At 50.4% G+C, this 21,547-nt stretch overlaps 1 protein-coding gene across 1 annotated transcript; it reads right to left on the minus strand.

The window, feature by feature from the left end:
• Positions 1-6,331: 6,331 nt before the first annotated feature.
• Positions 6,332-7,412, minus strand: LOC118677567 (ubiquitin-like-conjugating enzyme ATG3). Its single transcript, XM_036352739.1, has one exon. It carries the CDS (start codon positions 7,410-7,412, stop codon positions 6,471-6,473), a length of 942 nt encoding a protein of 313 aa, XP_036208632.1. The 3' UTR covers positions 6,332-6,470.
• Positions 7,413-21,547: the final 14,135 nt, after the last annotated feature.

The raw sequence follows: 21,547 nt of genomic DNA on the forward strand, positions 1-21,547 counted from the left end.
GGCACATTCATGAACACACAAAGATGTACATAGATACACAATGCACATATGTACATGTGAAACAAACATGCACACACAGATATGCATGCAAATGCACACACATGCACATACAGGAAAGCACACACGCACACACGACACATACATGCACACACATATGCACACATTCTCATGTAAATGCACTTATCTGGGTACATACAAACAGGCACACCACAGCATGTACACACAAAACATACACATGTACACATAAGCACATGCACATGTGAATGCACACACATGCAGACACACAAACATACACATATGGACATGTAAAAGCTCACACATGCATGCACAGGGATGCACACATGCATGCACACATACACAGACACACATGCAAATGTACGTATTCAGGCACACACAAACATGCACATGTGCACACATGTGCATGTACATAAGCACACATGTAGGCAAATGTTCATATGCACAGAGGCACACACTTCTGCACACAAAAACACGCATGCATGCACAAACATACACATAAACATAGGCATGTATACACACAACACACACACACTCACATACAATGGTTGAGAAACCCTCTCAAGAGGAAAGGGAATACCAGCAATGTGACCCTGATCATATATTTATTGTCTGGACCTGCACATTTGAGTGCGAAAGGGGCACTAATTGGGCTGGGACTATGGGCATAAACAGATTCTCCTGAGCATACTAGGGCAGGGCTACCCTGGGTCTGGGGCCTGCAGGGCATTTATGCTCCTGTCCGTACTTGCATTTCTGTGGACAAGTGAGCCTGAGTTGGAGTACATCTGAGGTGTGTGTGTGTGTGTGTGTGTGTGTGTGTGTGTGTTTAGGGGGTTCTAATCTCTTGTGCTTGGGTTCATGTTCAGTCTGGTCATTCTGGCCCTCAGAGGAGACTTGCCTAGGTGTTTACAGGGATGGCCAGTGATATGGGAATGGGGTCTGCCTTGCTTCTGCTGAGGGAGGTAGGTGGGCTACATGTTTAGTCTTCTTGCTTCACCAAACTTGTCCTCCCTTCCATGATTATCCTCATTTTGCAGATGAAAAACTGAGGCCCAGACAGTTGAATACTTTCCCCAGGCCACCCAGGGAGTCCAGCCATGGATGATGAGGGGCAGAACACCTGGTATTCTGAGCGCCCTTGCTTGCCCTGTCAGGAGATGAGAAGAGGATGTCTGGGGCTGAGCTAGCAGAAGAGGCACTCAGCTTTAGTCCCTCTCCTATGTGAATCCCATCATGACTCCACAGCACCAAGTCTAAGTTCCACAGACTCATATCACTCCCTATCCATTCCCTGCACGCCAGCCACTCCAGCCACTAGCCCTTCCCTGCTCCCTCCAAGCGTCTTCACACCTCCATACCTGTGCCCATTCTGTTCCCTGGAGTGTTTGACAAGGAGTGCCTCCTGCTCATCCTGCAGTGCCCATTCTGATTACCCAACACAGTGTTGGCATGCCCCTGCCCTGTGGTCCCTTTGCCTTCACACATACCTGTGGGGTAGCTCTTATCAGAATTTATGCAGATAAACATCATCTCTGTTTTCCCACACATAGCACTAGATACAGAATAAAATAGGCATGAAAAAATATTTGTCAAATTAACAAACAAACATGTTTGTACACTATGAGCCACTTGAGAGAAAGGCTGGGTCCTTTCCAGCTATTCGGGTAATAGAGTTTGTCCAACTGTCCAGGCTGAGGCCAGAGTTGAAGGAAGGAGCTGGGTGGTTATGATAGCACTAGTTGGATTGGCGTGGTCCCAGGCTGCGCCTGTGTACTGAAGCACCTGCTCCAGGTTCCTCTCTGCAGGCTCCGTGGGCAGAAAGGACTTTGCTATTGCGTCTACACAGGCCCCAGAGGTTGCCCGGTGGGGCACAGCTCTCTGCAGCTCTCTCACTCTCAGCCCTCAAAGCTCAGAGCCGGCCTAGGCCTCGTCCTCTTCTCAGTCCACTTATCAAGTCGGAAGTTCAAAGCTGGTCCAGCCTGGAGGGGCCAAGGTTTATGTGCTTGTCCTCTCCACCATAGCCACCCGACCCTGTGCCACACTCCAGGAAGGGTGGGGACAGGAAGGGGATGGTGGGCCTGTGTCTGCCCAGGGCACTGTCCGCTCTGTCAGGATGTATGCCTCAAAGCTTCCACCCAGAGAACTGTTTCCAGACTGAAGCCCTGGGCTGGTGATGAGCCCCCTGCCAAGGGCCTCGCAGGGCTGGGGGGCTGGGAGAAGCTGGCAAGAGGAGGGCAGGAGGAGTAGAAGTGTTCTGAGACACCAGTGCCCCTCAAATTAGTCAGAGTGAGCACCAGTCAACCTGTCACTACTGTGGGACAGGAACACTTCGGGGAAGTCCCCCACCACCTGTGGCGAAGGGAAAGTATCGGCTGATAAGGTCTGAGGCAAGCTCAGTCTGGTCCAGCTGGGAGACACTGGCTAAGACATCTGCTTCCCTGAGCCTCAGTCTCCTAATCATGAATGGATATAACCTTTGTAAGCACTCCTCGGGCCCCGAGACAGTGTGTGTTCACGGGACATCAGGTAATGTGTGCACCTGCAGCAAGCTTTGGGTGGTTTGTGTCTTCCTGGTGGTCCCTTCTCTCCTTGTTGCACCAGCCGTCCCCACCCCGTTCTTTTTTGGGGGTGGTGGTGGGTGGAGGGAGTTCCCCTCCCACAACCACATAATCTTAGCTGGACTTCCCCCTGTACACCTTCCTGCCCACCCCTCCCAGCATGGGGGTTGAAGAGGGAGCCTTCTCAACATGGGTCCTCTGGATTGCCTGCTTAGATGGGCAGCTTAGATGGGCAAGAAGTACGTGGAGAGGTAGTGTGAGGGGTCTTGCTGGCTACAAACAGCTCCAGGAGTCAGAGGAAGGGCAGGGCAGAGCCTGGACTAGAGCACAGGCTGCGCGGGATGGTGCCATGGTAGTCAGCCTCCTCTCTCGCACCCCCACATCCAAACCATCAGTGAGTCCTGCCAGACCCTCAGAACATTCCAGAACCCAACCTCTTCCCTGACTTCTACTCCTCTCTAGCCTCCACATCCAACTATAGGCAAGTCCTGCACAATCAATCCTCAGAGCATATCAGAACCCAAGCACCTTCCCTGCCTCTACTGCCAGCAGCCCGCCTCAGCTGCCATTGCCTCTGCCTCCTGTCTCATCTAGATCCCTTCTGCCCATGTAATCCCTTTCGCCGAAGCTACCTGAGCAACTATTTTACTAGTAAATACGTTGCCTATTCTCAGTCTGGCCCCATTGTTTCCCACCATACCCAGGATAGGTTTACATTCCTTACTGTAAGACCACCAGTTTTGGCCCCGGCCCACTGCCCTGACCTCATTGTCTTCACTTCCTTTCCACATCCACTGAGGTGCTCCTCACTGTTTCTGAGCTCCCTTAGGGTGTTCCCACCCCAGGGCCTTTGCACTGGCTGTTTCCTCTGTCTGGAGCCTTTGATTACCAGGTATTCATGGGATTCCTTCCCTTCGTTCCTGCAGGTCTTTACTCAAATCTTACCTCCTCATAAAGGTCTTCCTGACCCCATATCTTCAATAAGCCCTGCTTCCCCAGTGCTATCAGCCCCAGTCTTCTTATCTGTGTATTTTTCTTCAAAGTACATTCTATGATATTAGTTTATATATTTAGTTGTGTGATTATTGTCTGGGGTCCCTGGTAGACAGGCTCTGTGGTGTGATGGGGGAAATGTGGGGGTCTGCGGGTGATGCGGAGCAAGTGGCTGCCCTTCTCTAGGCCTCAGTTTCTCTGTCTGTACTCTCAGGCCTGGACTGCCCTCTCTTGAGGCCTGCTAACATGATGTCAGTAGCTCTGTATCTCCCTTTGTCCTGGAGGGTTGTGGAAGCAGAGGCACTGGGCTCCAGCAGAGGGCGCTTAGTCCTCCTCTGGGGCCCTCACTCCCGGGTGTGGGGGATAGCATGCTACCGAGGTCTGTGTGCTTGTAAAAGGCCCAAGTCTGGGTGCCCTCCTTACCCTGCGGCCTAGCGTTGTTTGCAGCCTGTGAGGCGCTGACGCCAGGGCAAAGCTCACTGAGTGGTGGTGGAGTACCAGGCACGTCAGGACCCAGGGCATCTGGATCAGAGTTCCATCCCCGCCCATGGTTCCAGGCAGGTCCTGTCCCCCACCCTCCTCTAACCCCAGCCCCGGGCCTCCTCTGCATATAGTCCTGCTTTAAGGAAAGCAGGCTCCACTGGAGGGCACATCTCTGGCTGCCATGGTGGCTGTCAGTGGCCACAACTACAGTCACAGGCTTGGCTCCAGCTGGCCCCTGGGGCTCTGCTAGGGGCGGCTTGCCCACTGGGCACAGCAGGGCTCTGGGAAGGCCCACCCCCTGCCCGCCTCCCCAGGGCCAGGCCACCGCGGGAAGGTCCCTGACCTTAGGGCTCGGGTGTGGTCACTCTCTTCCGTCCTTCCGGCTGCAGCCCTGCCTGGGAGGGGACAGGAAGCCCAGGTCTCTGGAAGGGCCAGACCTCAGCAGGTGCTGAGGGGCAGCCAGCCGGAGCCACTCCCTCCAGCTGGTTGCCAGTCGCCACTGCCTTCCACTGGCTCCCCAGGCCAGCCCGAGCTGCTCCACGGGGGCCCTGGGCACCTCTTTCCTCCCCGGGGTGCCTGCCCTGCCGCCTGGGGTACCCGACTCAGGTTCCACAGGAAGAGCCAGACTGCGCCCAAGGCCAGGGCACTGTGACAACTTGGGACGTGCAGAGCTCGGTGCGCTCCTGTGGGGGGCTGGCCCCAAGGGTCTTCCAGCCACTCCCCAAGGCCTGGGTCCTGTGGGCCGCCTTTCCCTGGGCCTGGCTGCTTGCCTGGGGAAGCTGGTGCAGCCAGGGGAAAGGGCCACCAGGCAGACCAGCACTCAGAGCCTCAGCGCACCCCATAAGGTTCTCCATTATAAAGTGCCCTGTGAGCAGGCTGAGCCTGGGACCCCAGACCAACTGGGGTGGGGAGCCTCCCCAAGGAATCCGTCTCTCCAGTGCACTTTTCAGGAGCAGCAGCTGCCCTTTGGACCACTTCTTGGAGGGGCATGGGCGCCCAGACATCTCTGGGCATGCCCGTTTCCCAGTCCTGAGGGGAAGGCCCTGAGAACATTGCATTAAGGCGACAACACTCTAAGGTGTCTGTAATAGTGCAGTTTTCAAATCTCAGCCCCTGAACTCTGCACTTGGTGTTCTCCTAGTACAGTGCCTGGAGCCAGACTTCCAGGGTTCAAATCCAGGCTCTGCACCTTACCCGGGCAAGCCCTTCCCATCTCTGTGCCCCAGCTTCCTCACCTGTGAGATGGGGCTAGCAGCCAGCTTTGCAGGGTTGTGGGGAGGACTGAGAGCCAGCACAGGCTGGCTCTGTGAGTGGTAATCATGGTCACTAATGATGGCATATTTGACTCAGTGGGCCTGAAACCCAGAGAATCAGAAAGTTGAGAAATAGGGTGGTGTGAAGCATCCAGAAGACATTTGGCCCAAACTCTTCTCTTTCTGGTAAGAAGGGGGAAATGAGAGGCCCAGCAGGTTGAGCTGTAGTAGGCTGTGCCAGACCAGGACCATGGTCTTGGAGACACTGACCAGCTGGGTGGTGTGGGTTGCTGACTGCTCCAAGCCCCAGGCTCCCTACTTGAAAAATGGGATTCAGGCGCCTCTCATTTAGCACTAATGGGGCACATTCAGGGAAGGGTGCATCACACAGGAGGAGTTCAGTAAATGTGGGTGGCTGCCTCCCCTAACTTTGTCACACAGCAAAAGAGAGGCTTGTGTGGGGAGGCCTGGGCCAGGCCATCCTCCTCTACCCAGAAGAGGACAACGACAGACAGCTGCTGTGAGGCCATCTAAGAAGGGTGCCCAGCAGGAGACACAGCTCTTTATGTCACTAGCAGTCCCCGCTGGGCCTGGGCACAGTCCCTTTTCCAATGACACAGTTCTCTTTCCTGCTAAGCCTGCCATCCCTTGAGCTATAAGAGGAGGGTGGGAAGTAAGTAGTGGGAGGAGCAGGAAGGCACACCAGGAGGGGGTGCTCCTGAAGGCACAGGTTCAGAGTAGGGACAGGCTCAATGCAATGAGATGGGGGTTCCCAGGGTCCCAGGGAACTTTGTGATCATTCTCACTAGACCCACAGTGTACCTAAGAGGAGCTGAAGCCAAGGAGGCTGAAAGACTTGCCCAAGGTCTCAGGATGAAGGGGACTGAGTCGTGTGTCCTTCCCAAGGGCAGTATATCCAGACCAGATTCATTTCTGCAACCTCTCTGTACCAGCATGGAACAGCATGAAGATAAGTTTCTTGAGTTTTTTTTTTTTTTCATTAAACAAATAAGTCTGGTAGTGGAATTTTTTATTTAATGCATAAACATATAAGTCCCTTTATTAGAGAAATTGTACATATTGATTAAGAGGGTCAATGGTCACATCTATGGGTTAATTCTTTAAAAATCAGAACCAATGATTAGAAAAAACTGTAAGTTCTTTGTTACATTGTGAAGTGTCTTGTGTAGTCATATTCTATTGTTGAAATGACAGCTTGTACAAATTTCAAGAAAATTAGAAGATACATATGAACACCAAGTTCTCCCCTCCTTCTGCAAGTCTCAATGATTTTCTTCATCACCTCAGTATGCCTGCATGGGTGAACTGAACACATAGGAGGTGGTGGGAGATGAGGATGCTTTTCAATGGTCACTGTTTTCTTCACATGATCTTGACTGATGTCTTCATACATGTTTTCAACTGTTAAAGGCTGCCGTTGCTCATTGTAGCCAAACAACCATAATTGTGGTGTCTGATAATATTTATCATAAGTGATATAAAGGCCATATGTTCTGGTTTGCAAAATAGCATCTTCATTTCCAGCATCAGTTTTAGCTTTATGAGCTTCTACTATTTTCCTTGTGTCTAGGGTAGCCTCATCTGTTTCCAACAATCCACTCTCTTCATATTCTTCCATATCTGCAGCTTCTCCTTCATCTTTCTCTTCCTCCTCTTCACATAATGCTGAGCAATCTTGGAGTTTTATACTATCCTTGCTTTCCAGTGTAATCTCCTTAACTGCTTCAGTTATTCCTGTAATACCTGTGTTATGATAAGTATCTACCCATCCTCCATCACCATCATCCTCTTCAATGATAGCTTCCAATTCATCTGAATATTCCATCTGCTTGCACCGCTTGTAACATGGCACATTTTTGGTGACCAAAAATTGTTTGCCTATTGGTAGGTATGCCTTCACTTTCAATTCTTCCCCTGTAGCCCATTGCCATGTTGGACAGTGGTGAGCTAAGTGATCTCCAGCTGCCACAAAGTCTTCTGGGGTGATAACACCCGTTTCCTTACATTTTGATTCCTTGAGGACTGGGGCCAGGTACTCAGCCACTTCCAGTGCCTTTCCCTTCACTGTGTTAATCATATTCTGCATCCTGGGGCAGATGGAGCTCATTACAGACCACATTACTGAAGGTCTATGCTTGCAACAAGGGAGGAGATGTACAGCTTTGCTTTGCTCTCCTTTGAGCTCCCTGATGCCTGTGCTCAGCTCCACACCCTTCAAAGGACTCTGAGATGGACAGCAATCCCTGGAGACTCCATCCTGGGAGACGAAGGAGGGCTCAGTCAACAGGGCCTCCAATTGTTGTCCTTAATTCTCTGCAAGACTGTCTTGTGGCAGGAGGGGCAGAAGAATAGGGCTGGGCCCCTTGGGAAGATAGGACCCAAACTTGTGAGCGAGTGCCCCATTTTAGTTATAATGGGTGTGAACATGTGGGGATGCCCATTTGATGGGAATCTTCATGCGTCATTTGTTTAAAAGTCACTATTGACCACCTGCTGTGTGCCAAGCACTGGAGCTGACATTATTTTGCTGAAAAAATAGTCAACAAATTTAAAATGTGATGTCAGATGATGACAAGTTTGAAGATGGACAACAGAGCAGAGCTGAGAGCAGAGAACAACGGCAGGGGCCTAGGTTAAAGAGAGGAGGTATCATCCTCCCAGGAAGCAGGAGGATGAGAAGGTAGCCATGTGAAAAGGCAGGGAGGAATGTCCCAGGCAGTGCAAAGGCTGCAAGTGCAAAGGCTGGGAAGTAAGACTGTGCTGGAGTGCAGTGGCTGGAGTGAGGTGAGTGAGACTAGAGAGAAGGGCTGTGCCCCATGCTCTAGGGTCCCTTGTCTTTTGTCCAGTCTAGCCATCCCTTCCTTACTAAAGCAGACTCCGGAGGCTCCCCCAGAATGCCAAGCTATGAAAAGCTGCGTTCACTACAATGACCACACGAGGGCAGCAGAGGGACACTGGGAAAGAGTGAGGCAGTTGAGAGCTGAATCTGAGTCCTGTGGCTCTCAAGCAGCCCAGCTGCATCTGAACCCCTCCCGCTCTGCTTCTCTGAACCCATCTTTGCTACTCTCTTCTCAAGCTCCTCCTCCCTAACCATCAGGGACACCTGCTAAAATCCCAAATCCACTACTTCCCATGAGACTCAATGCCCACATCCTGGAAATGGGAAGAGTTCCATCTCTAGGGGCATGTAGTGGGTGTCAGTAACTTGTCTGTTTGCAGTCATGTGTGCCTTGGCCAATTAGCTGTGTGGCCTTGGGCAACTCACTTACACTCTCTGAGTTTCAGTCCCCCATCTGTAAAATGGGATGATGGAAGGACTACAGCATGGAGGCCCCGTGCAAGCAAACTGACAATGCAGAGCATATGCCAATACTGAGCATGGTGCCTGGCACTTAGCAAGTGCTCAATGATAATAATTGATCATGACAATAGCATAATGACTTGGGTGTGTAGAGCTAGGAGAGAACTGCTGTTCAGATGAGAACACTGGAGATTGTGAAAAGGAGAGATTTACCCAACTTGTACTACCCAGGAATGAGGCCAAAATGCTCCTCCAAGACTGCCTGTCCATTTGACTGATGGGATGCTGAGACCCAGGGAGGACTGGCAGCTTGGCCAAGGCCACCTGGTGGCAGGCACGGGACAAGAATCCTGGATGCCTGCTTCCTGGCCATGGCTTATCTTGCCTCATTAGAGGGCCTCTCCCTCACCCAGAGTTGGACACTCCTTCCCATAGTCCTGAAAGTCACTGCTTGCATACCCCAAGGAGGTCAGTCACCCCAACAAGCCAGCTCTGACTGAGAGGGAGGGGTGCTCTGCCTCCATATAGCTCCGTGAGGAAGGAGCTTGCTGGACAGGGTGAGGGGGCATTTCTAGGCTACAGCTCCTGATACATCTTTTTCTTCCTCAACTTCCCTGCGCCTGACTGGGAGACTAGAGACCTGCAACCTTGGAGTGTGGCATTCATGGAAGCCTGGTCCCTTTCAATTTTTGAGTTCTTAGAGCTTCTTATTGGAGCTGAGGCTCCTCATTCCCAATGGGGTTGGGGGGAGCCCCTTCATTTTGGTGTTCTTTGGGGTGAATGAGTTGTTTCCGGAGGGTGGGCAGCCCTGGAGAGGTAGTTGGAGTTGACAGTGGGGATGAGAGGTGGGGAAAGGGAGGAGGAAGGGGTTTGGGAAAATACCCTGTGACGCCCCCCCACCAAAATGCCGTCCTTTTCTGAGATGGTGCACGTCCCCTGGGCATGGAGAGGGGCACTCTCCCATGCTCCTCTCTGCCCATGTCCTTGGGAAACACTCTCTGTCCTCATGGAAGAATTCCTCCAAAAACCTCGAATACCCTCAGCGTCACCCAGGGTATTTTTCTTGTGGTTAAGGTGGTATTTACAGTGAAAACATCTATTGAAGTGAATCACAAAAATAATGTCAGTGTTTCCACTTTTGACAGAAATGGGAAGGCAGGTGGTTTCTTGTCTGCGATAGCGCATCTGCTCCTGCAATAATTACTATTTGAGATAATTGTGAAAAAGAATTTAAATACTTAAGGCATGCTCAGGGGCCAGGATAACTTTCTTTTGCCTTATTCATAATCTGTCCTGCAAGTTGGAGGTTTGTCCTGCCGTGGGCTGTGGGAGGACGGTGGGAGGGGCACTGGGAGGTGGTGAGCCTGCTCCAGGGGCCTGGGCAGGCTTGGGTCCCAGGAGGAGTGAGGGTCTTGGAGAAGGACACACCTCTGTTGAATCTGGATTTTGGGGGACAGTGACTGTGGACAACTTTCTCTGCACCTCAGTTTCCTTGTCTGTGAAATGGGTTAATAACTGAGTGTGCCCAAGAGGCTTGTTATGCAAATCAAAGCAGATAATGTATGAAGCACATGCAGCACTCTGCATGGTGTACAGACAGGGATCAGCCTGTGCTGGGCCCCTTCCTGGGCCAGCAAGGCCTGGACTAGCTTCTGCAGCCCCACGGACATCAAAACCAAGCCCTTGAGGAGAACCTCAGTGAGTTTACATCCCCTTTCCACCACTCTCCCACCCAAACTTCTTCTCAGGGTGCAGAATTCAGAAAGGGGCAGTGCAGCGAATGTGCATGAGCGTGGAAAGGCAGCCTCAGGGAGCTCTGGCCCCTGCCCAAGTGGACAGGGCCGGGGCTCAGCGGGGCTTGGTCCAGCTCCATGTGCAGGCCAAGTGTCCCCGTCGGAGGTCAGAGGGCCTGGGCTGGACTGTCGGGGAGGCAGTGTCTTCTCTGTCACCTTAGGTGTCTAACCAGCACCAGGGTGACCATCTACCAGGGACAGGGCTTGGGCTGAGGGAACCCTGAGGACCTTTGCTCTTAGTGGAGGGTGAATCAGAACCCAGGAACCCTGGGTCCTAAGGGAGGCTAGGGAAGGGAGGCGTGGAGGCAGGACCTGGGGCTGACGAAGCACACATGCACCCCGGATGGGAAGGGCTGGCCCAGGCCCCCGGGGCCTTCACCTGGGACAGCCTCTGGGCGACCCCCATGGGTGGTGATGAAGGAGGGGCTCCCCTGGGAGGGTGCAGGACCTTGGAGGAAGAGGTCAGAGGAGCCAGCCCAGGGGCTCACAAGAAAAGAAGGCAGGTGTCTCAGCTCTGTACTGGCCCTGCCATGACTCGTTGTCCAGCCTTGCACAGGTCCATGCCTGACTCCAGCCTCACTTGCCCCAGGTTTGTAATAAGAGAATTGGACTTATAATTAAAAACTACAAAGAGCAATGACTTAAATTAAAAAATACATTTTATCTCTTTCATATTTAAGCCTAGAGGTAGGTGGAACCAGGCTGATGTGGGGACCAGCTTCCTTCTAATTCCTGGCTTTACCAAACCAAAGAAGAGATCTTGTCTTTGTGGTCCAAAATGGCCGCCAGAGTTCCAGCCATCACATCTCAGCAGAGGCACAGGGAAGGAGGGAAGAAAAAAAAGGGGGGTTATCACATGTCTTTTAAGAAAGGCTTCTAGAAGTTGATACTTGACACTATTTCTTCCATCGCATTGGCGAGAGCTTAGTTGCATGACCACTTCTAGATGCAAGAGAATCTGGGAATGAGCTTTTATTCTGGGAGCCCACCTGACAGTCAGAGAGAGAAGAGAAGGATGGTGCTGCGGGCTCCCAGCTGAGCCTGCCATGGAATGATCTCCCGGGGCCTTTCTGCTTTGACTCTTGTGGGTCTGAGGGGCTGGAAGTGTACAATTGGCCATGTCTCAGGCATTTAAGAACAGGACAGGGGCCTAACTGAAATATGCAAGTTTTCAAAATTCTGAAGTTCTGAGATTCTGGAATTTCCAAAGCCTGTGTGTGTGTGTGTGCGTGCGCGCGCGCCTAGGAGCAGGGCCGCTCAGGTAGCTGATTTGGTGCTCGCCTTGGGCAGGATGGGGGCTGGGGGTGCCCCCTTGGCTCCTGGAATCCACTCCGGGCTGCCTGTCCTCACAAGTGTCTGTGTGCACCAGAGGCTGGCCGTGGGGGTGCAGTGGGAGAGGCACACAGGGATGCCTGCTCAGTCAGGTGAAGGCAAAGTTGTGGGCAGGCTCCGAAGGCCTGGTGCCACAGGCAGGCTTGGGAGGCGGCACAGAGGGCAAGCTGCAAGGCAGTGGGAGCAGGGCAGGGTGGGGGGCAGGATGGAGGCCCGCCCCCCAGGTGTCCTGGCTCTGACTATGCAGGCACTCAGCAGGTGCTCTGTGTGCGACACTGCTTGGCCCTGCCCTTGGGGAGCTGTGCTCAGTTAACAACAGTGAATAAATGGTATGTAATGAGCAGTAGGGAGCAAAACCACGTAGGTAATGGGGTGGGGAGTAGTGGCAGGGTGTGTAGTGTTAGACCATTGGTCAAGGAAGTATCACTGAAAAGGTGACTTTGGGGTAAAGACTTGAAATAGAGGGAGGAGTGAGCTAAGTAAGCATCTGAGAGAGGGCATGCTAGCCACCTGGCACAGCTTGGGCAAAGGCCCCAAGGCAGGTGTGTGATGGTGTGTGTGAATTGTAGAGCAGGGCCAAGGTGGAACAGGCTGGGTGAAGGGAGAGGGGCATGGGAGGTGAGGTCAGGGAGGTTATGGGGCCAGACCACGCAAGGCTTCGTAGCCATGGAAAGGACTTGGGCTCATACTCAGGGAGAGAAGGGGCCACTGGCAGTCTGAGCAGTGGAGGCCATGATCTGGTCTCAGTTTTCATGGGGTGCCTCTGCCTGCTGTGGGGAGAATGTAGATGAGATGCTGGTGACTCTGTTTCCCCCCTTAGACTGTCCTCCTACCCCCCACCCTGCAACACAGAGCTCCAGATTCCCCTTCTCTTTGGGTCTTCCTTGTTATGGCACTGCCTACCTCCTCCACAGCTGTTGTGGGAGCCCAGACCTCAACCTCTTTTGCTGGAGACTCTCTTGCCCTCTCTAATTTTTAACCCTTCAAGATGGCAAAGTGGCTGCAGTGGTTCCAGGCCTCACTTACAGGATTTTTAGCAGAGCCAGCAGAGGTTCTGGCCTTTGCACAAACTGGGCCATTTCTAGCCAGTTCCTGGAGGAGGAGGAGGCCATTCTCTGTTGGTTTTGCCCTGGGTTATCTGAATCAATGGTTGAGGCCAGGGAGGTGGAATGTCACAGACCAACTTGGTGAGGCTGGGACACCCCTGTGTCCACAGCTGCACCTAAGACAGACATGTGCCCTTCTTGGGCACTGACTTGTGTGAGTGTGCTCAGGGCCACCTGCTGCTTGGGATGTGAGCTCCAGGGCTCCCTCACCTAGCCCCAAGCTACTCCTATCCCAGGCCTCTTCAAGCCAACATGGCATCTGTATTGCCTGCTATTGTTTCTATAACAAATGACTACATACACACTGACTGGACACATTAATTCTATAATAGTTCTGGAGGTCAGAAGTCCAAAATGGGTCTTAAAGGGATTAAATCAAGGTGTGGGCAGGGCTGTATTCCTTCTAGAGCAAGCATGTCAAACTCGCGGCCCATGGGCCACATGTGGCCCCCAACGAATATTTTTGTGGGCCAGCCAATATAACACTGTGTAAGAAACTTTTTAATAAAAATTTTGTAACTTAATTTTTACAATATCCTGTTATACATTAATAACGAACTACAACGTTTGCTAATGACTGATTACTATGATCGTGTTGTGTTCATTTCCCTTACACGCCTTATGCAAAGGCACACCATTTCTCTCCACTAATACTAGCAGTGAATATTTTAGCATCCGATTGCCACGTCATTAGTTTTGGACTGACTTGTTTGGTGTGCACAGCAGAAAATATTTCACTTTTGGAGAACAAGAAAAATAGATTTATTTGCCTTATGCTTATTAATTTGTGAAGTCATTCAGTGTCTGGTAAGTTAATGTTCAAGAAAAATATTAATTTTTATTAAAATGTTCTATTATTTTATGCTAATGATTACTCATTTATTTCAGCCCTTTGTATTCAGCATGTCTCTATCAAAATAAACCTACGTTTCCATGAAAATTGAAGCTTTTGTTTTTTTGTGGCCCACATACACTTAAACCTTGTTTAATTGGCCCATGTTAGCCTTTGAGTTTGACATGCTTATTCTAGAGGTTCTAGGGAGAATCATTTTCCTTGCTTTTTCTAATTTCTAGAGGCTGCCTACACTCCCTGGCTTGTGGCCCCTTCTTCAGTGTAGCAGCTTCAAGTGCTCCTGTGACTCTGACCTTCTGCCTCTCTCTTCCACCTTATGAGCACCCTGAGCCCACCTGGATAACTTGGATAATCCCTACATCTCAACATTCTTAATTTAACCACATCTGCAAAGTTTCTTTTGCCATGTAAGGTAACACATTCAAAGGATGCAGGGATTAGGACGTGGACATTTTGGGGGGAAGGCATTTTTTGCCTATTGCAGGGGCTGTGCCCTCAACACGGCAGGCCCTGCCCACTGCCATGCATGGTGCTCCAGGGCTGTCTGGGCTGGTGTGAGTGTGGTGCGTCAGGTGGGGTGTACCCTCAATAAAATGCACACGACTCAAGATGGGAAGGTTTGCTTTCATTGCCCCCCCCCCCCAAAATAGCACAGCATATTGCAGGTGGCCCTGTTGTCACTTCCCACCCTTACTATATTCTCTCCTCTCTGGGTTGACAAAGGGAGGTGTCAGCAATGACACCAGGAATTGTTCCAAACCCACAGCCACTGCTGCAAATCCAGGGGTACTCATGGGGGTGTCATTAATTTCAGGGTGGGAGGATGAGGGTCCCTGCCTCACAGTGCTGCCTCTTGACCCAAACACCATCCTATAGAGATCAGGGGTGGGCTACAAGGGGACCCCTCCCCACCCAGAACCTGCAGAAAGTCAATGGTGAAACCAGCCTGTGGGTTCTGGAGAGCCAAGGTGTTCGCACATTCATGCTGTGAGGTTGGGACTGAGATTCAGTTGTAGACCCTCGAACAGCATACCAGCACCCCCATTCCACCCTTTCCTGCATGACCTCCAGGTGCCAGCCCTCTGTCTACATCATGCCCAATCCTGTGCCATCCCACACCCACCCACCCACCCTCTCTGGACAAGCCTCTTTGGGTTCTGTCTGAGAGTCAGTGTTTCAGTGATTCAATGAGATTTTATATAAAAATATGGCTTTATTACTTTTCTTAAAAACAACTCAGAAACCCCTACAACCTGTATTTCCACCTGGGCGGCACCGTTCTCCTGCTCACCCAGCCCTGTACCCTGTGGTCACACAGCAGAGCGGCTTCTCTCATTTTCCTTCTGCTTGCCTGGTGCCGGAGCCTTGATCTCACAGCCCAGCCCTGTCAGGTCCTCACCAATCTGAACCCTCCCAGGACACCTTGTTTCAACGCACCTTCTCCAGGGCTGGGCTACAGGGCCCTGCCCTGGAGAAGCCACAGTATCCTGGTAGAGCATGGCACAGGGCAATCAATCCTCAGGGCCCCACGAGGACAAGGGCACTCCCTAAAGACAAGTGTGACTGCAGTGGAGGTCTATCCTGTCACAGCACTCTTCAGTCTCAGGCCTTGAAGACTACCTGTCTCTACTAGCCTGGGAGTGTGGACACCAAGCACCAGCCCACCTCTGCCTTTGACTTGCTGTGACCTTCAGCACTGCCTTGACCTTCTTAGCCTTGGCCTTCCCTGTGAGTGGGGAGTGAGCTGTAGGACATGTCATCTGAGAGGGGGCCTGGAACTGCATTTGGATGCTGTGAAGTGCTAGTTTATAGACCTGTCCTTGAACCTCTGCTGTCCCATGGGTAGTAGAAGTCATTTGTCCCATAGAGCCTCATTCACATGGTTGCTGTTAAGTGTAATAATGGCACCAAACAGGCTTTATTAAGCATCCAGACCAAAGGGAGGAGGGACTGAACATTTATTAAGCACTGACTGTTTCTGAGGCACTGCGTTGGACAGTGGAACCCCAGGCACTCTGTGAGCTGGATTCATTCCCCTTGAAGCATAAAGAAACTGGCCCAAGGAGGCCATGTGAGCTGCTGCAATGGGGCAGAGGGAATGGGGAGGCTGGGATTTGAAAGGAAGCTGCTTGCTCCCACCTGCAGGGAGTCAGCCCAGGGGGCTGCTGGGGAGGAGAGTCAGTGTGAGCTCCTTGAAGATTTCAGGGCTCACGTCCAGCCTGCAGCAAGGGGCACTCTGACTGGACTTCCTGTCTCAGAGTGGGAGGCAGACGGTGGGTGGATGTGCCACTGGGTGGGATTGCATGGGGCGGAGGTGGGGGTGGAGGGTGACAAGGAAGATAACAAAGCCTTGGGCCCTGCCAGTGGTATTGATTCTAGGCACCACATGCTGTGCTGGGGCCCAGCCAGGAGATGAAGTCATGAAGGACAGAGACGGTGACTCCAGGGCCACAGCGTCCTGGCCCGATGACGTGATTGCTAGATGTGAGGAATCTCTCTCTGCCCAGAAAAGGTAGGCTCTCTCCTTCCTTCCTTCTTGACTACTCCATTATTACAGCCTGTGGTGCCTGGGAGGAGGCCCATGAGACCTGTCTTGATGTTGTGCTGTGTGATCTTTGTCAAGTCACTGCCCCTCTCTGGGCTTCTTTGTGACATGAGACTCCATGGCTCTGAGAACACCTCCAGTAGATACTTTGATCAGTCCTCACCCAAGATCCTCATTCTCTAGGGAGGGTCAGACAGAGAGGCTAGGGTGCCTGGGAAGGGAGGTCGTCAGCAGCTCTCAGCAATCACCCACAACTGCCACAGTTTCCCCACCAAGTCCTTAGGGAGAGGAGGTGGTTCTCTGCCCAAGTCCCTCTGGATTTTCCCCATTGTGGAAGCTGGAGTGTGCAGTGCAGAGTTGGAGTCCTAGGCTCTACAGGCTCTGTGGCCTCAGGTAGGTTGCATAACCTCTCTGTGCCTGGTTTCCCATCATGAAGCTGTGGTGGGAGCTGAGAGATGTTGAGTGGGCAGGTGAATCCTGGTTGTAAGTTGGTACTCTCTTCTAATCACATGTCCTCTGGAGTCATCCTAGCCTGAGTTTGGGTCCTGGCTCTGGTGCTGTTTACCGTAGCTATGAGACCTCTAGTGGGTTGGTGCCTTTCTCTGAGCCTCAGTTTTCCCATTTATAAAGTGGGGACAATAGCTTCTAGATTGGGCTGCTGGAGACATGAAGAGAGGTATCCCCAACACCTCCTGCCCTCAGATCAGCCCTGTCTCCCAAGTCCTAATAGAGACCTCAGCTCCGGTCAGCGTGTCACCAGAAAGCTGTGATGGTGGACTGACTCAGAGCTGTGTTCACCGTATCTGTCACATCCCAGAGTCATGGCCCAGTACCTGCCATCTTGGCTATTGAACCGTAAAGTGTTGTGTCTCTTTGAAGTCCCCAGTCTAACCTAACTCAGAGGAATTGAGGTAACTTTAAGGGGGAAAACCCCCAGGTAAACAAAAGGAAGATGAAAAACTTTCCTCCAACAGAGAGGATCCTTAGCGTTTGCTATGCCTATACATATAAATTCACATTTAGAAAGAGGGACGATGCCATTTTTTCATTTAACTGTATATAGTGTATATCGTTCCATGTTAGTAAACATTTCTCTGCAGCATCATCTCACATGGCCATATCATATCTTGTGACATTGATATGGCATAATAGTAGGCACAACCAAACCCTCTGTTGCACTTGGGTGTTTTATAGATGTTCTCTGCTGTAATTAAATGCCCCTGACCACCCTTGCAGCTACAATTTCCTAGTAAAAGAATGTGCATTTTTAATGTTGAATTCTTTTTTTTACTAATCCTCACACGAGGATATTTTTTCTATTGATTTTTTTTTTTTTTAGAAAGTGGAAGTGAGGGCAGAAAGAGAGAAAGAGGGGGGGGGCAGGGAGAGAGAGAGAGAGAGGGAGAGGGAGAGGGAGAGAGAGAGAGAGAGAGAGAGAGAGAGAGAGAGAGAGAGAGAGAGGAGAGAGAATCCCTTAAGCACTGTAGCTGAGATCTTTGAGAAAAGGAGAGGGACAGGCAGACAGTAGAGACTTCACTTCATAGGGAGTAAATAGAGGAGCTGGATTACCCTTTGCTTTTTATGGTTTATACTAGCCATGCTGGTCACCTCACTGTTCCTTGAACTTGCCAAACACATTCCTGCCTCAGGACCTTTGCTCCTGCTGTTTCCTTTCTGATAACCATGATCTGTCATTTTGCTCAACAACGCAAATTGTGTTTCCTGAGTGGTCTTCCCAGGCCATCCTAGTTAATCAATATTTGCCCACTCCCATCACTTTATTATCCTTTTCCTCGTCATTATAGACTATCACCTTTGGAATTTGTCTTTTCTATGTATTTGTTTACTTGTGAAAGGTCTAGCTCTTTCAGGGATATAGTGGGCCCTAAGAGAAGGTGGCAATGGGTACTGACTGAATGGCCTTCTGTGTGCCATTCATGCAGTTTCATAGAGCTTAGGCCAGTACCTGCACATGAGAACTAGAATCACCATGAACTTGGAAGCAGGTGGACCCAAGAGTGGATGCTCTTGTCCTCTTATTCAACAGAACACACAGCAGACAGTGTGAGGGGTGGGGAGTGCAACAGACTTGGCTTCTGTTTCTGAGTCTCAGTTTCCTTGACTGGAAAATGGGAATAATGCTTCCTGATAACCATGTGTGCCCCGAGGAAGGAAGGTGACACTGCACGGGAAGTGGCCAGTACTGTGTCTGGCACATGACAGTGCAAACAGTCAGAGATTTTGCCCATTTCTCTGTCTGGGTTGCTGTTCTTTGCACTCAACATGGATGACCTCATTGAATCCTCATAAGACCATTTTCAACCAGGCAAAATGAGACCAGAGAGGGATTGGCCAAGGTCACCTGGCTCATGGGGGCTGGCATTGGGATTTCACCCTGGAAACCTGGTGGTTATCTAACTGGTCTGCAGCGCTGCTTGTGAAGTGGTGGGGTTGTGTTCACAGAAGGGAAATCCCATCTGGCTGCTGGTGCTCAGGGAGGGTTTGGCAAAGTTTTCCTGCTTGTAAAGCACAAAACACACTGTGTCCCACACATTTGTCAGTGATTCTTTGGGAAAAGAAAAGTTGAGTCTTTGGGGAACTTTTGGCAGGAGGGCACCACAGCCCAAGTTTAGGATACAAGGATGGAAAGGAAAACACTTAGAGGAAGGTTTTAGGTCAATGATGGCGAACCTTTTGAGCTCGGTGTGTCAGCATTTTGAAAAACCCTAACTAACTCTGGTGCCGTGTCACATATAGAATTTTTTTGATATTTGCAACCATAGTAAAACAAAGACTTATATTTCTGATATTTATTTTATATATTTAAATGCCATTTAACAAAGAAAAATCAACCAAAAAAATGAGTTCGAGTGTCACCTCTGACATGTGTGTCATAGGTTCGCCATCACTGTTATAGGTCAAGGCCTGACTCGGGCACTTACGATGAGAACACTGTGCTGCCTTTCCCTCTCCATCATGTCCTGCCCATGGCTGCTCAAAGGACTGGGGTGGGGGTGGGGGTGGCTGTGCCAAGGTGGAGATAGCCCAAAGCCATAGACAGGCCACAAAATAGCTTAGGAATCTGAATGGTCTTGTCACACTGGCAGGAATTATGCAAAGTTAATTTGACTTGTAATAAATGTCAATTCTAGCAGTTGGGCCCAAAAAGCAAACTGCTTTGTGGCCAGGACCAGAAAATATGGCTTAGCACTATCCATGGTGGTCCAGAGCTTAGTCCCTGTGTGGTGCAAACAAGAAAATTTGCCCCAGACCATATAATTTATGGCATGGAGCCTAGAAGGAGGAAGGTTATTGCTACCTCCACCCTTGTACTCTGAAGAATTCCTTAAATGTTGCAGCTGAAATCTTTGAGAAAAGGACAAGTATAGGCTGCAGTGTGTGCAAAGGGACAGGCAGACAGCAGAGACTTCACATCATAGGGAGTAACTAGAGGAACTGGGTCACCCAGATTAAAGAGGCGACCCCAGATGTCCTGGTCACTACCTCTCCCAGTGTCTTCAGGGCTGTTCTGAAATGGTATGGGTGAGGCATAGGCAAGTCTGTGGGCCAGAGGGCAGGGCCAGGACTCCCTATGTATATTTGTGTGACAATGAAGGAGGCTGGTATCTATGTCTGCACGCTTTTTCCTAGTCTCAATTTCTGGGAGAGAGATAGGTTATCTTAGAAGATATATTTTTAATTCATCTATTTGTTCATCCATTCACCCATCCACCCATCATCCATCCATCTGGCCAACCATCCATCATCCATTCATCCATCATCCATCATGCATCATCCATCCATCATCCATTGATACATCATCCATTCATCTATCACTCATCCATCATCCATCCATCCACCTATCCATAATCCATTCATTCATCATCCATATCCATCCAGCATCCATCCATCATTCATTCATACATCATTCATACATCCATCATTGATCCATCCATCATCCAGCATCCAGCATCCACCCATCATCCATCCATCCATCCATCCATCCATCCATCCATCCATCCATCATCCATACATTCATCATCCAAAATCCATCCATCATCTAGCCATCCATCATTAATACATCATCCACCCATGCAATATCCATCCATCCATCCATCCATCCATCCATCCATCCATCCACCCGCCCATACATCCACTTGTCCATCCATCCATCCATCCATCCATCCATCCATCCATCCATCATTCATTCATCCATAATCCACCCATCCATCCATCCAACCATCCATCCATCCATCCATCCATCCATCCATCCATCCATTCATTATTCATTCATCCATAATCCATCCATCCATCCATCCATCCAACCACCATCCATTCACCCATCCATCTACCTGTCCTTCTGTTCATTTGTCCGTTCATCTATTTACCCACCCATCCATTCAATATTTATTGAGCCTTTTTGCACTGGCCTAGGGACACAGTAATGAAAACATGCACCATTTCTACCCTTGCAAAGATCGTAGTCATAGTCAGGCTGGAGTAAAGACTAAGTAGACCATAACACTGAGAGGGATGAGTTTCAGGAGAATAAGTGCCCTCACTAGGGAGGCATGAAGGAGGGTGGAGAGACTGTTTGCTATGGAGGGATTTAGCTATCAGATGGGAGGTTGAGCAAGCTGAGCTTGGAGTATATCATCAGGAATGGACAGGTTGGCACAGTACCCCTGATCTCAGGCTATTATTGGTGGTACAGACCCTGAATCCTAGCTCTCAGAGGCAATCAGATCATCACTTCTAGGGAACTGGATGGGTTCTTAAATATCTTAGCTGGGATTTATAGAGAAAGGAAAGGCAGGGTGTGATCAAGGGTTCTGGAGTGCTCCATTCCTTCAACCAAAGCAACTTGAACTTTCTTCTGCATCAGGTATTGGGTGCCTGTGTGAGCTGTAGTTTGAGGACAGGGTTCCATCCTTAAACCAGCTGGAGACCCTAATAATTTTTTCTAGTGATCTTCTGTGGATTTGGCTTTCCCAGAACCTACTTTGCCTTCATTTTTTAATCCTTACCTGAGAATATGTGTGTTTTTTTTCTTTTAAATTATTGATTTTAGAGCAAGAGGAATGGAGAAAGAGAGAAACATCAATGTAAGAGAAAAGAGAAACATCCATCAGCTACTTCCTGTAGGTGCCCCGACCAGGAATGAAACCCACAACCTTTTGGTGTACAGGAAAACACCCCAGGGCCTCCTTTGCCTTCTTGGGAAGATTTGGGGATAATAAGGGTTGAAAGAGGATGCCACTTCAGGCTTCAGATGTGAGCATATGACTCAG

The sequence above is a fragment of the Myotis myotis genome, unplaced genomic scaffold (genome assembly GCF_014108235.1).
Source record: "Myotis myotis isolate mMyoMyo1 unplaced genomic scaffold, mMyoMyo1.p scaffold_m19_p_2, whole genome shotgun sequence".
Taxonomy (NCBI): domain Eukaryota; kingdom Metazoa; phylum Chordata; class Mammalia; order Chiroptera; family Vespertilionidae; genus Myotis; species Myotis myotis.

Excerpts from the sequence above, each read along its gene's own strand:
- LOC118677567 (XM_036352739.1), bottom strand. The coding sequence starts at position 7,412 with ATGCAGAATATGATTAACACAGTGAAGGGAAAGGCACTGGAAGTGGCT.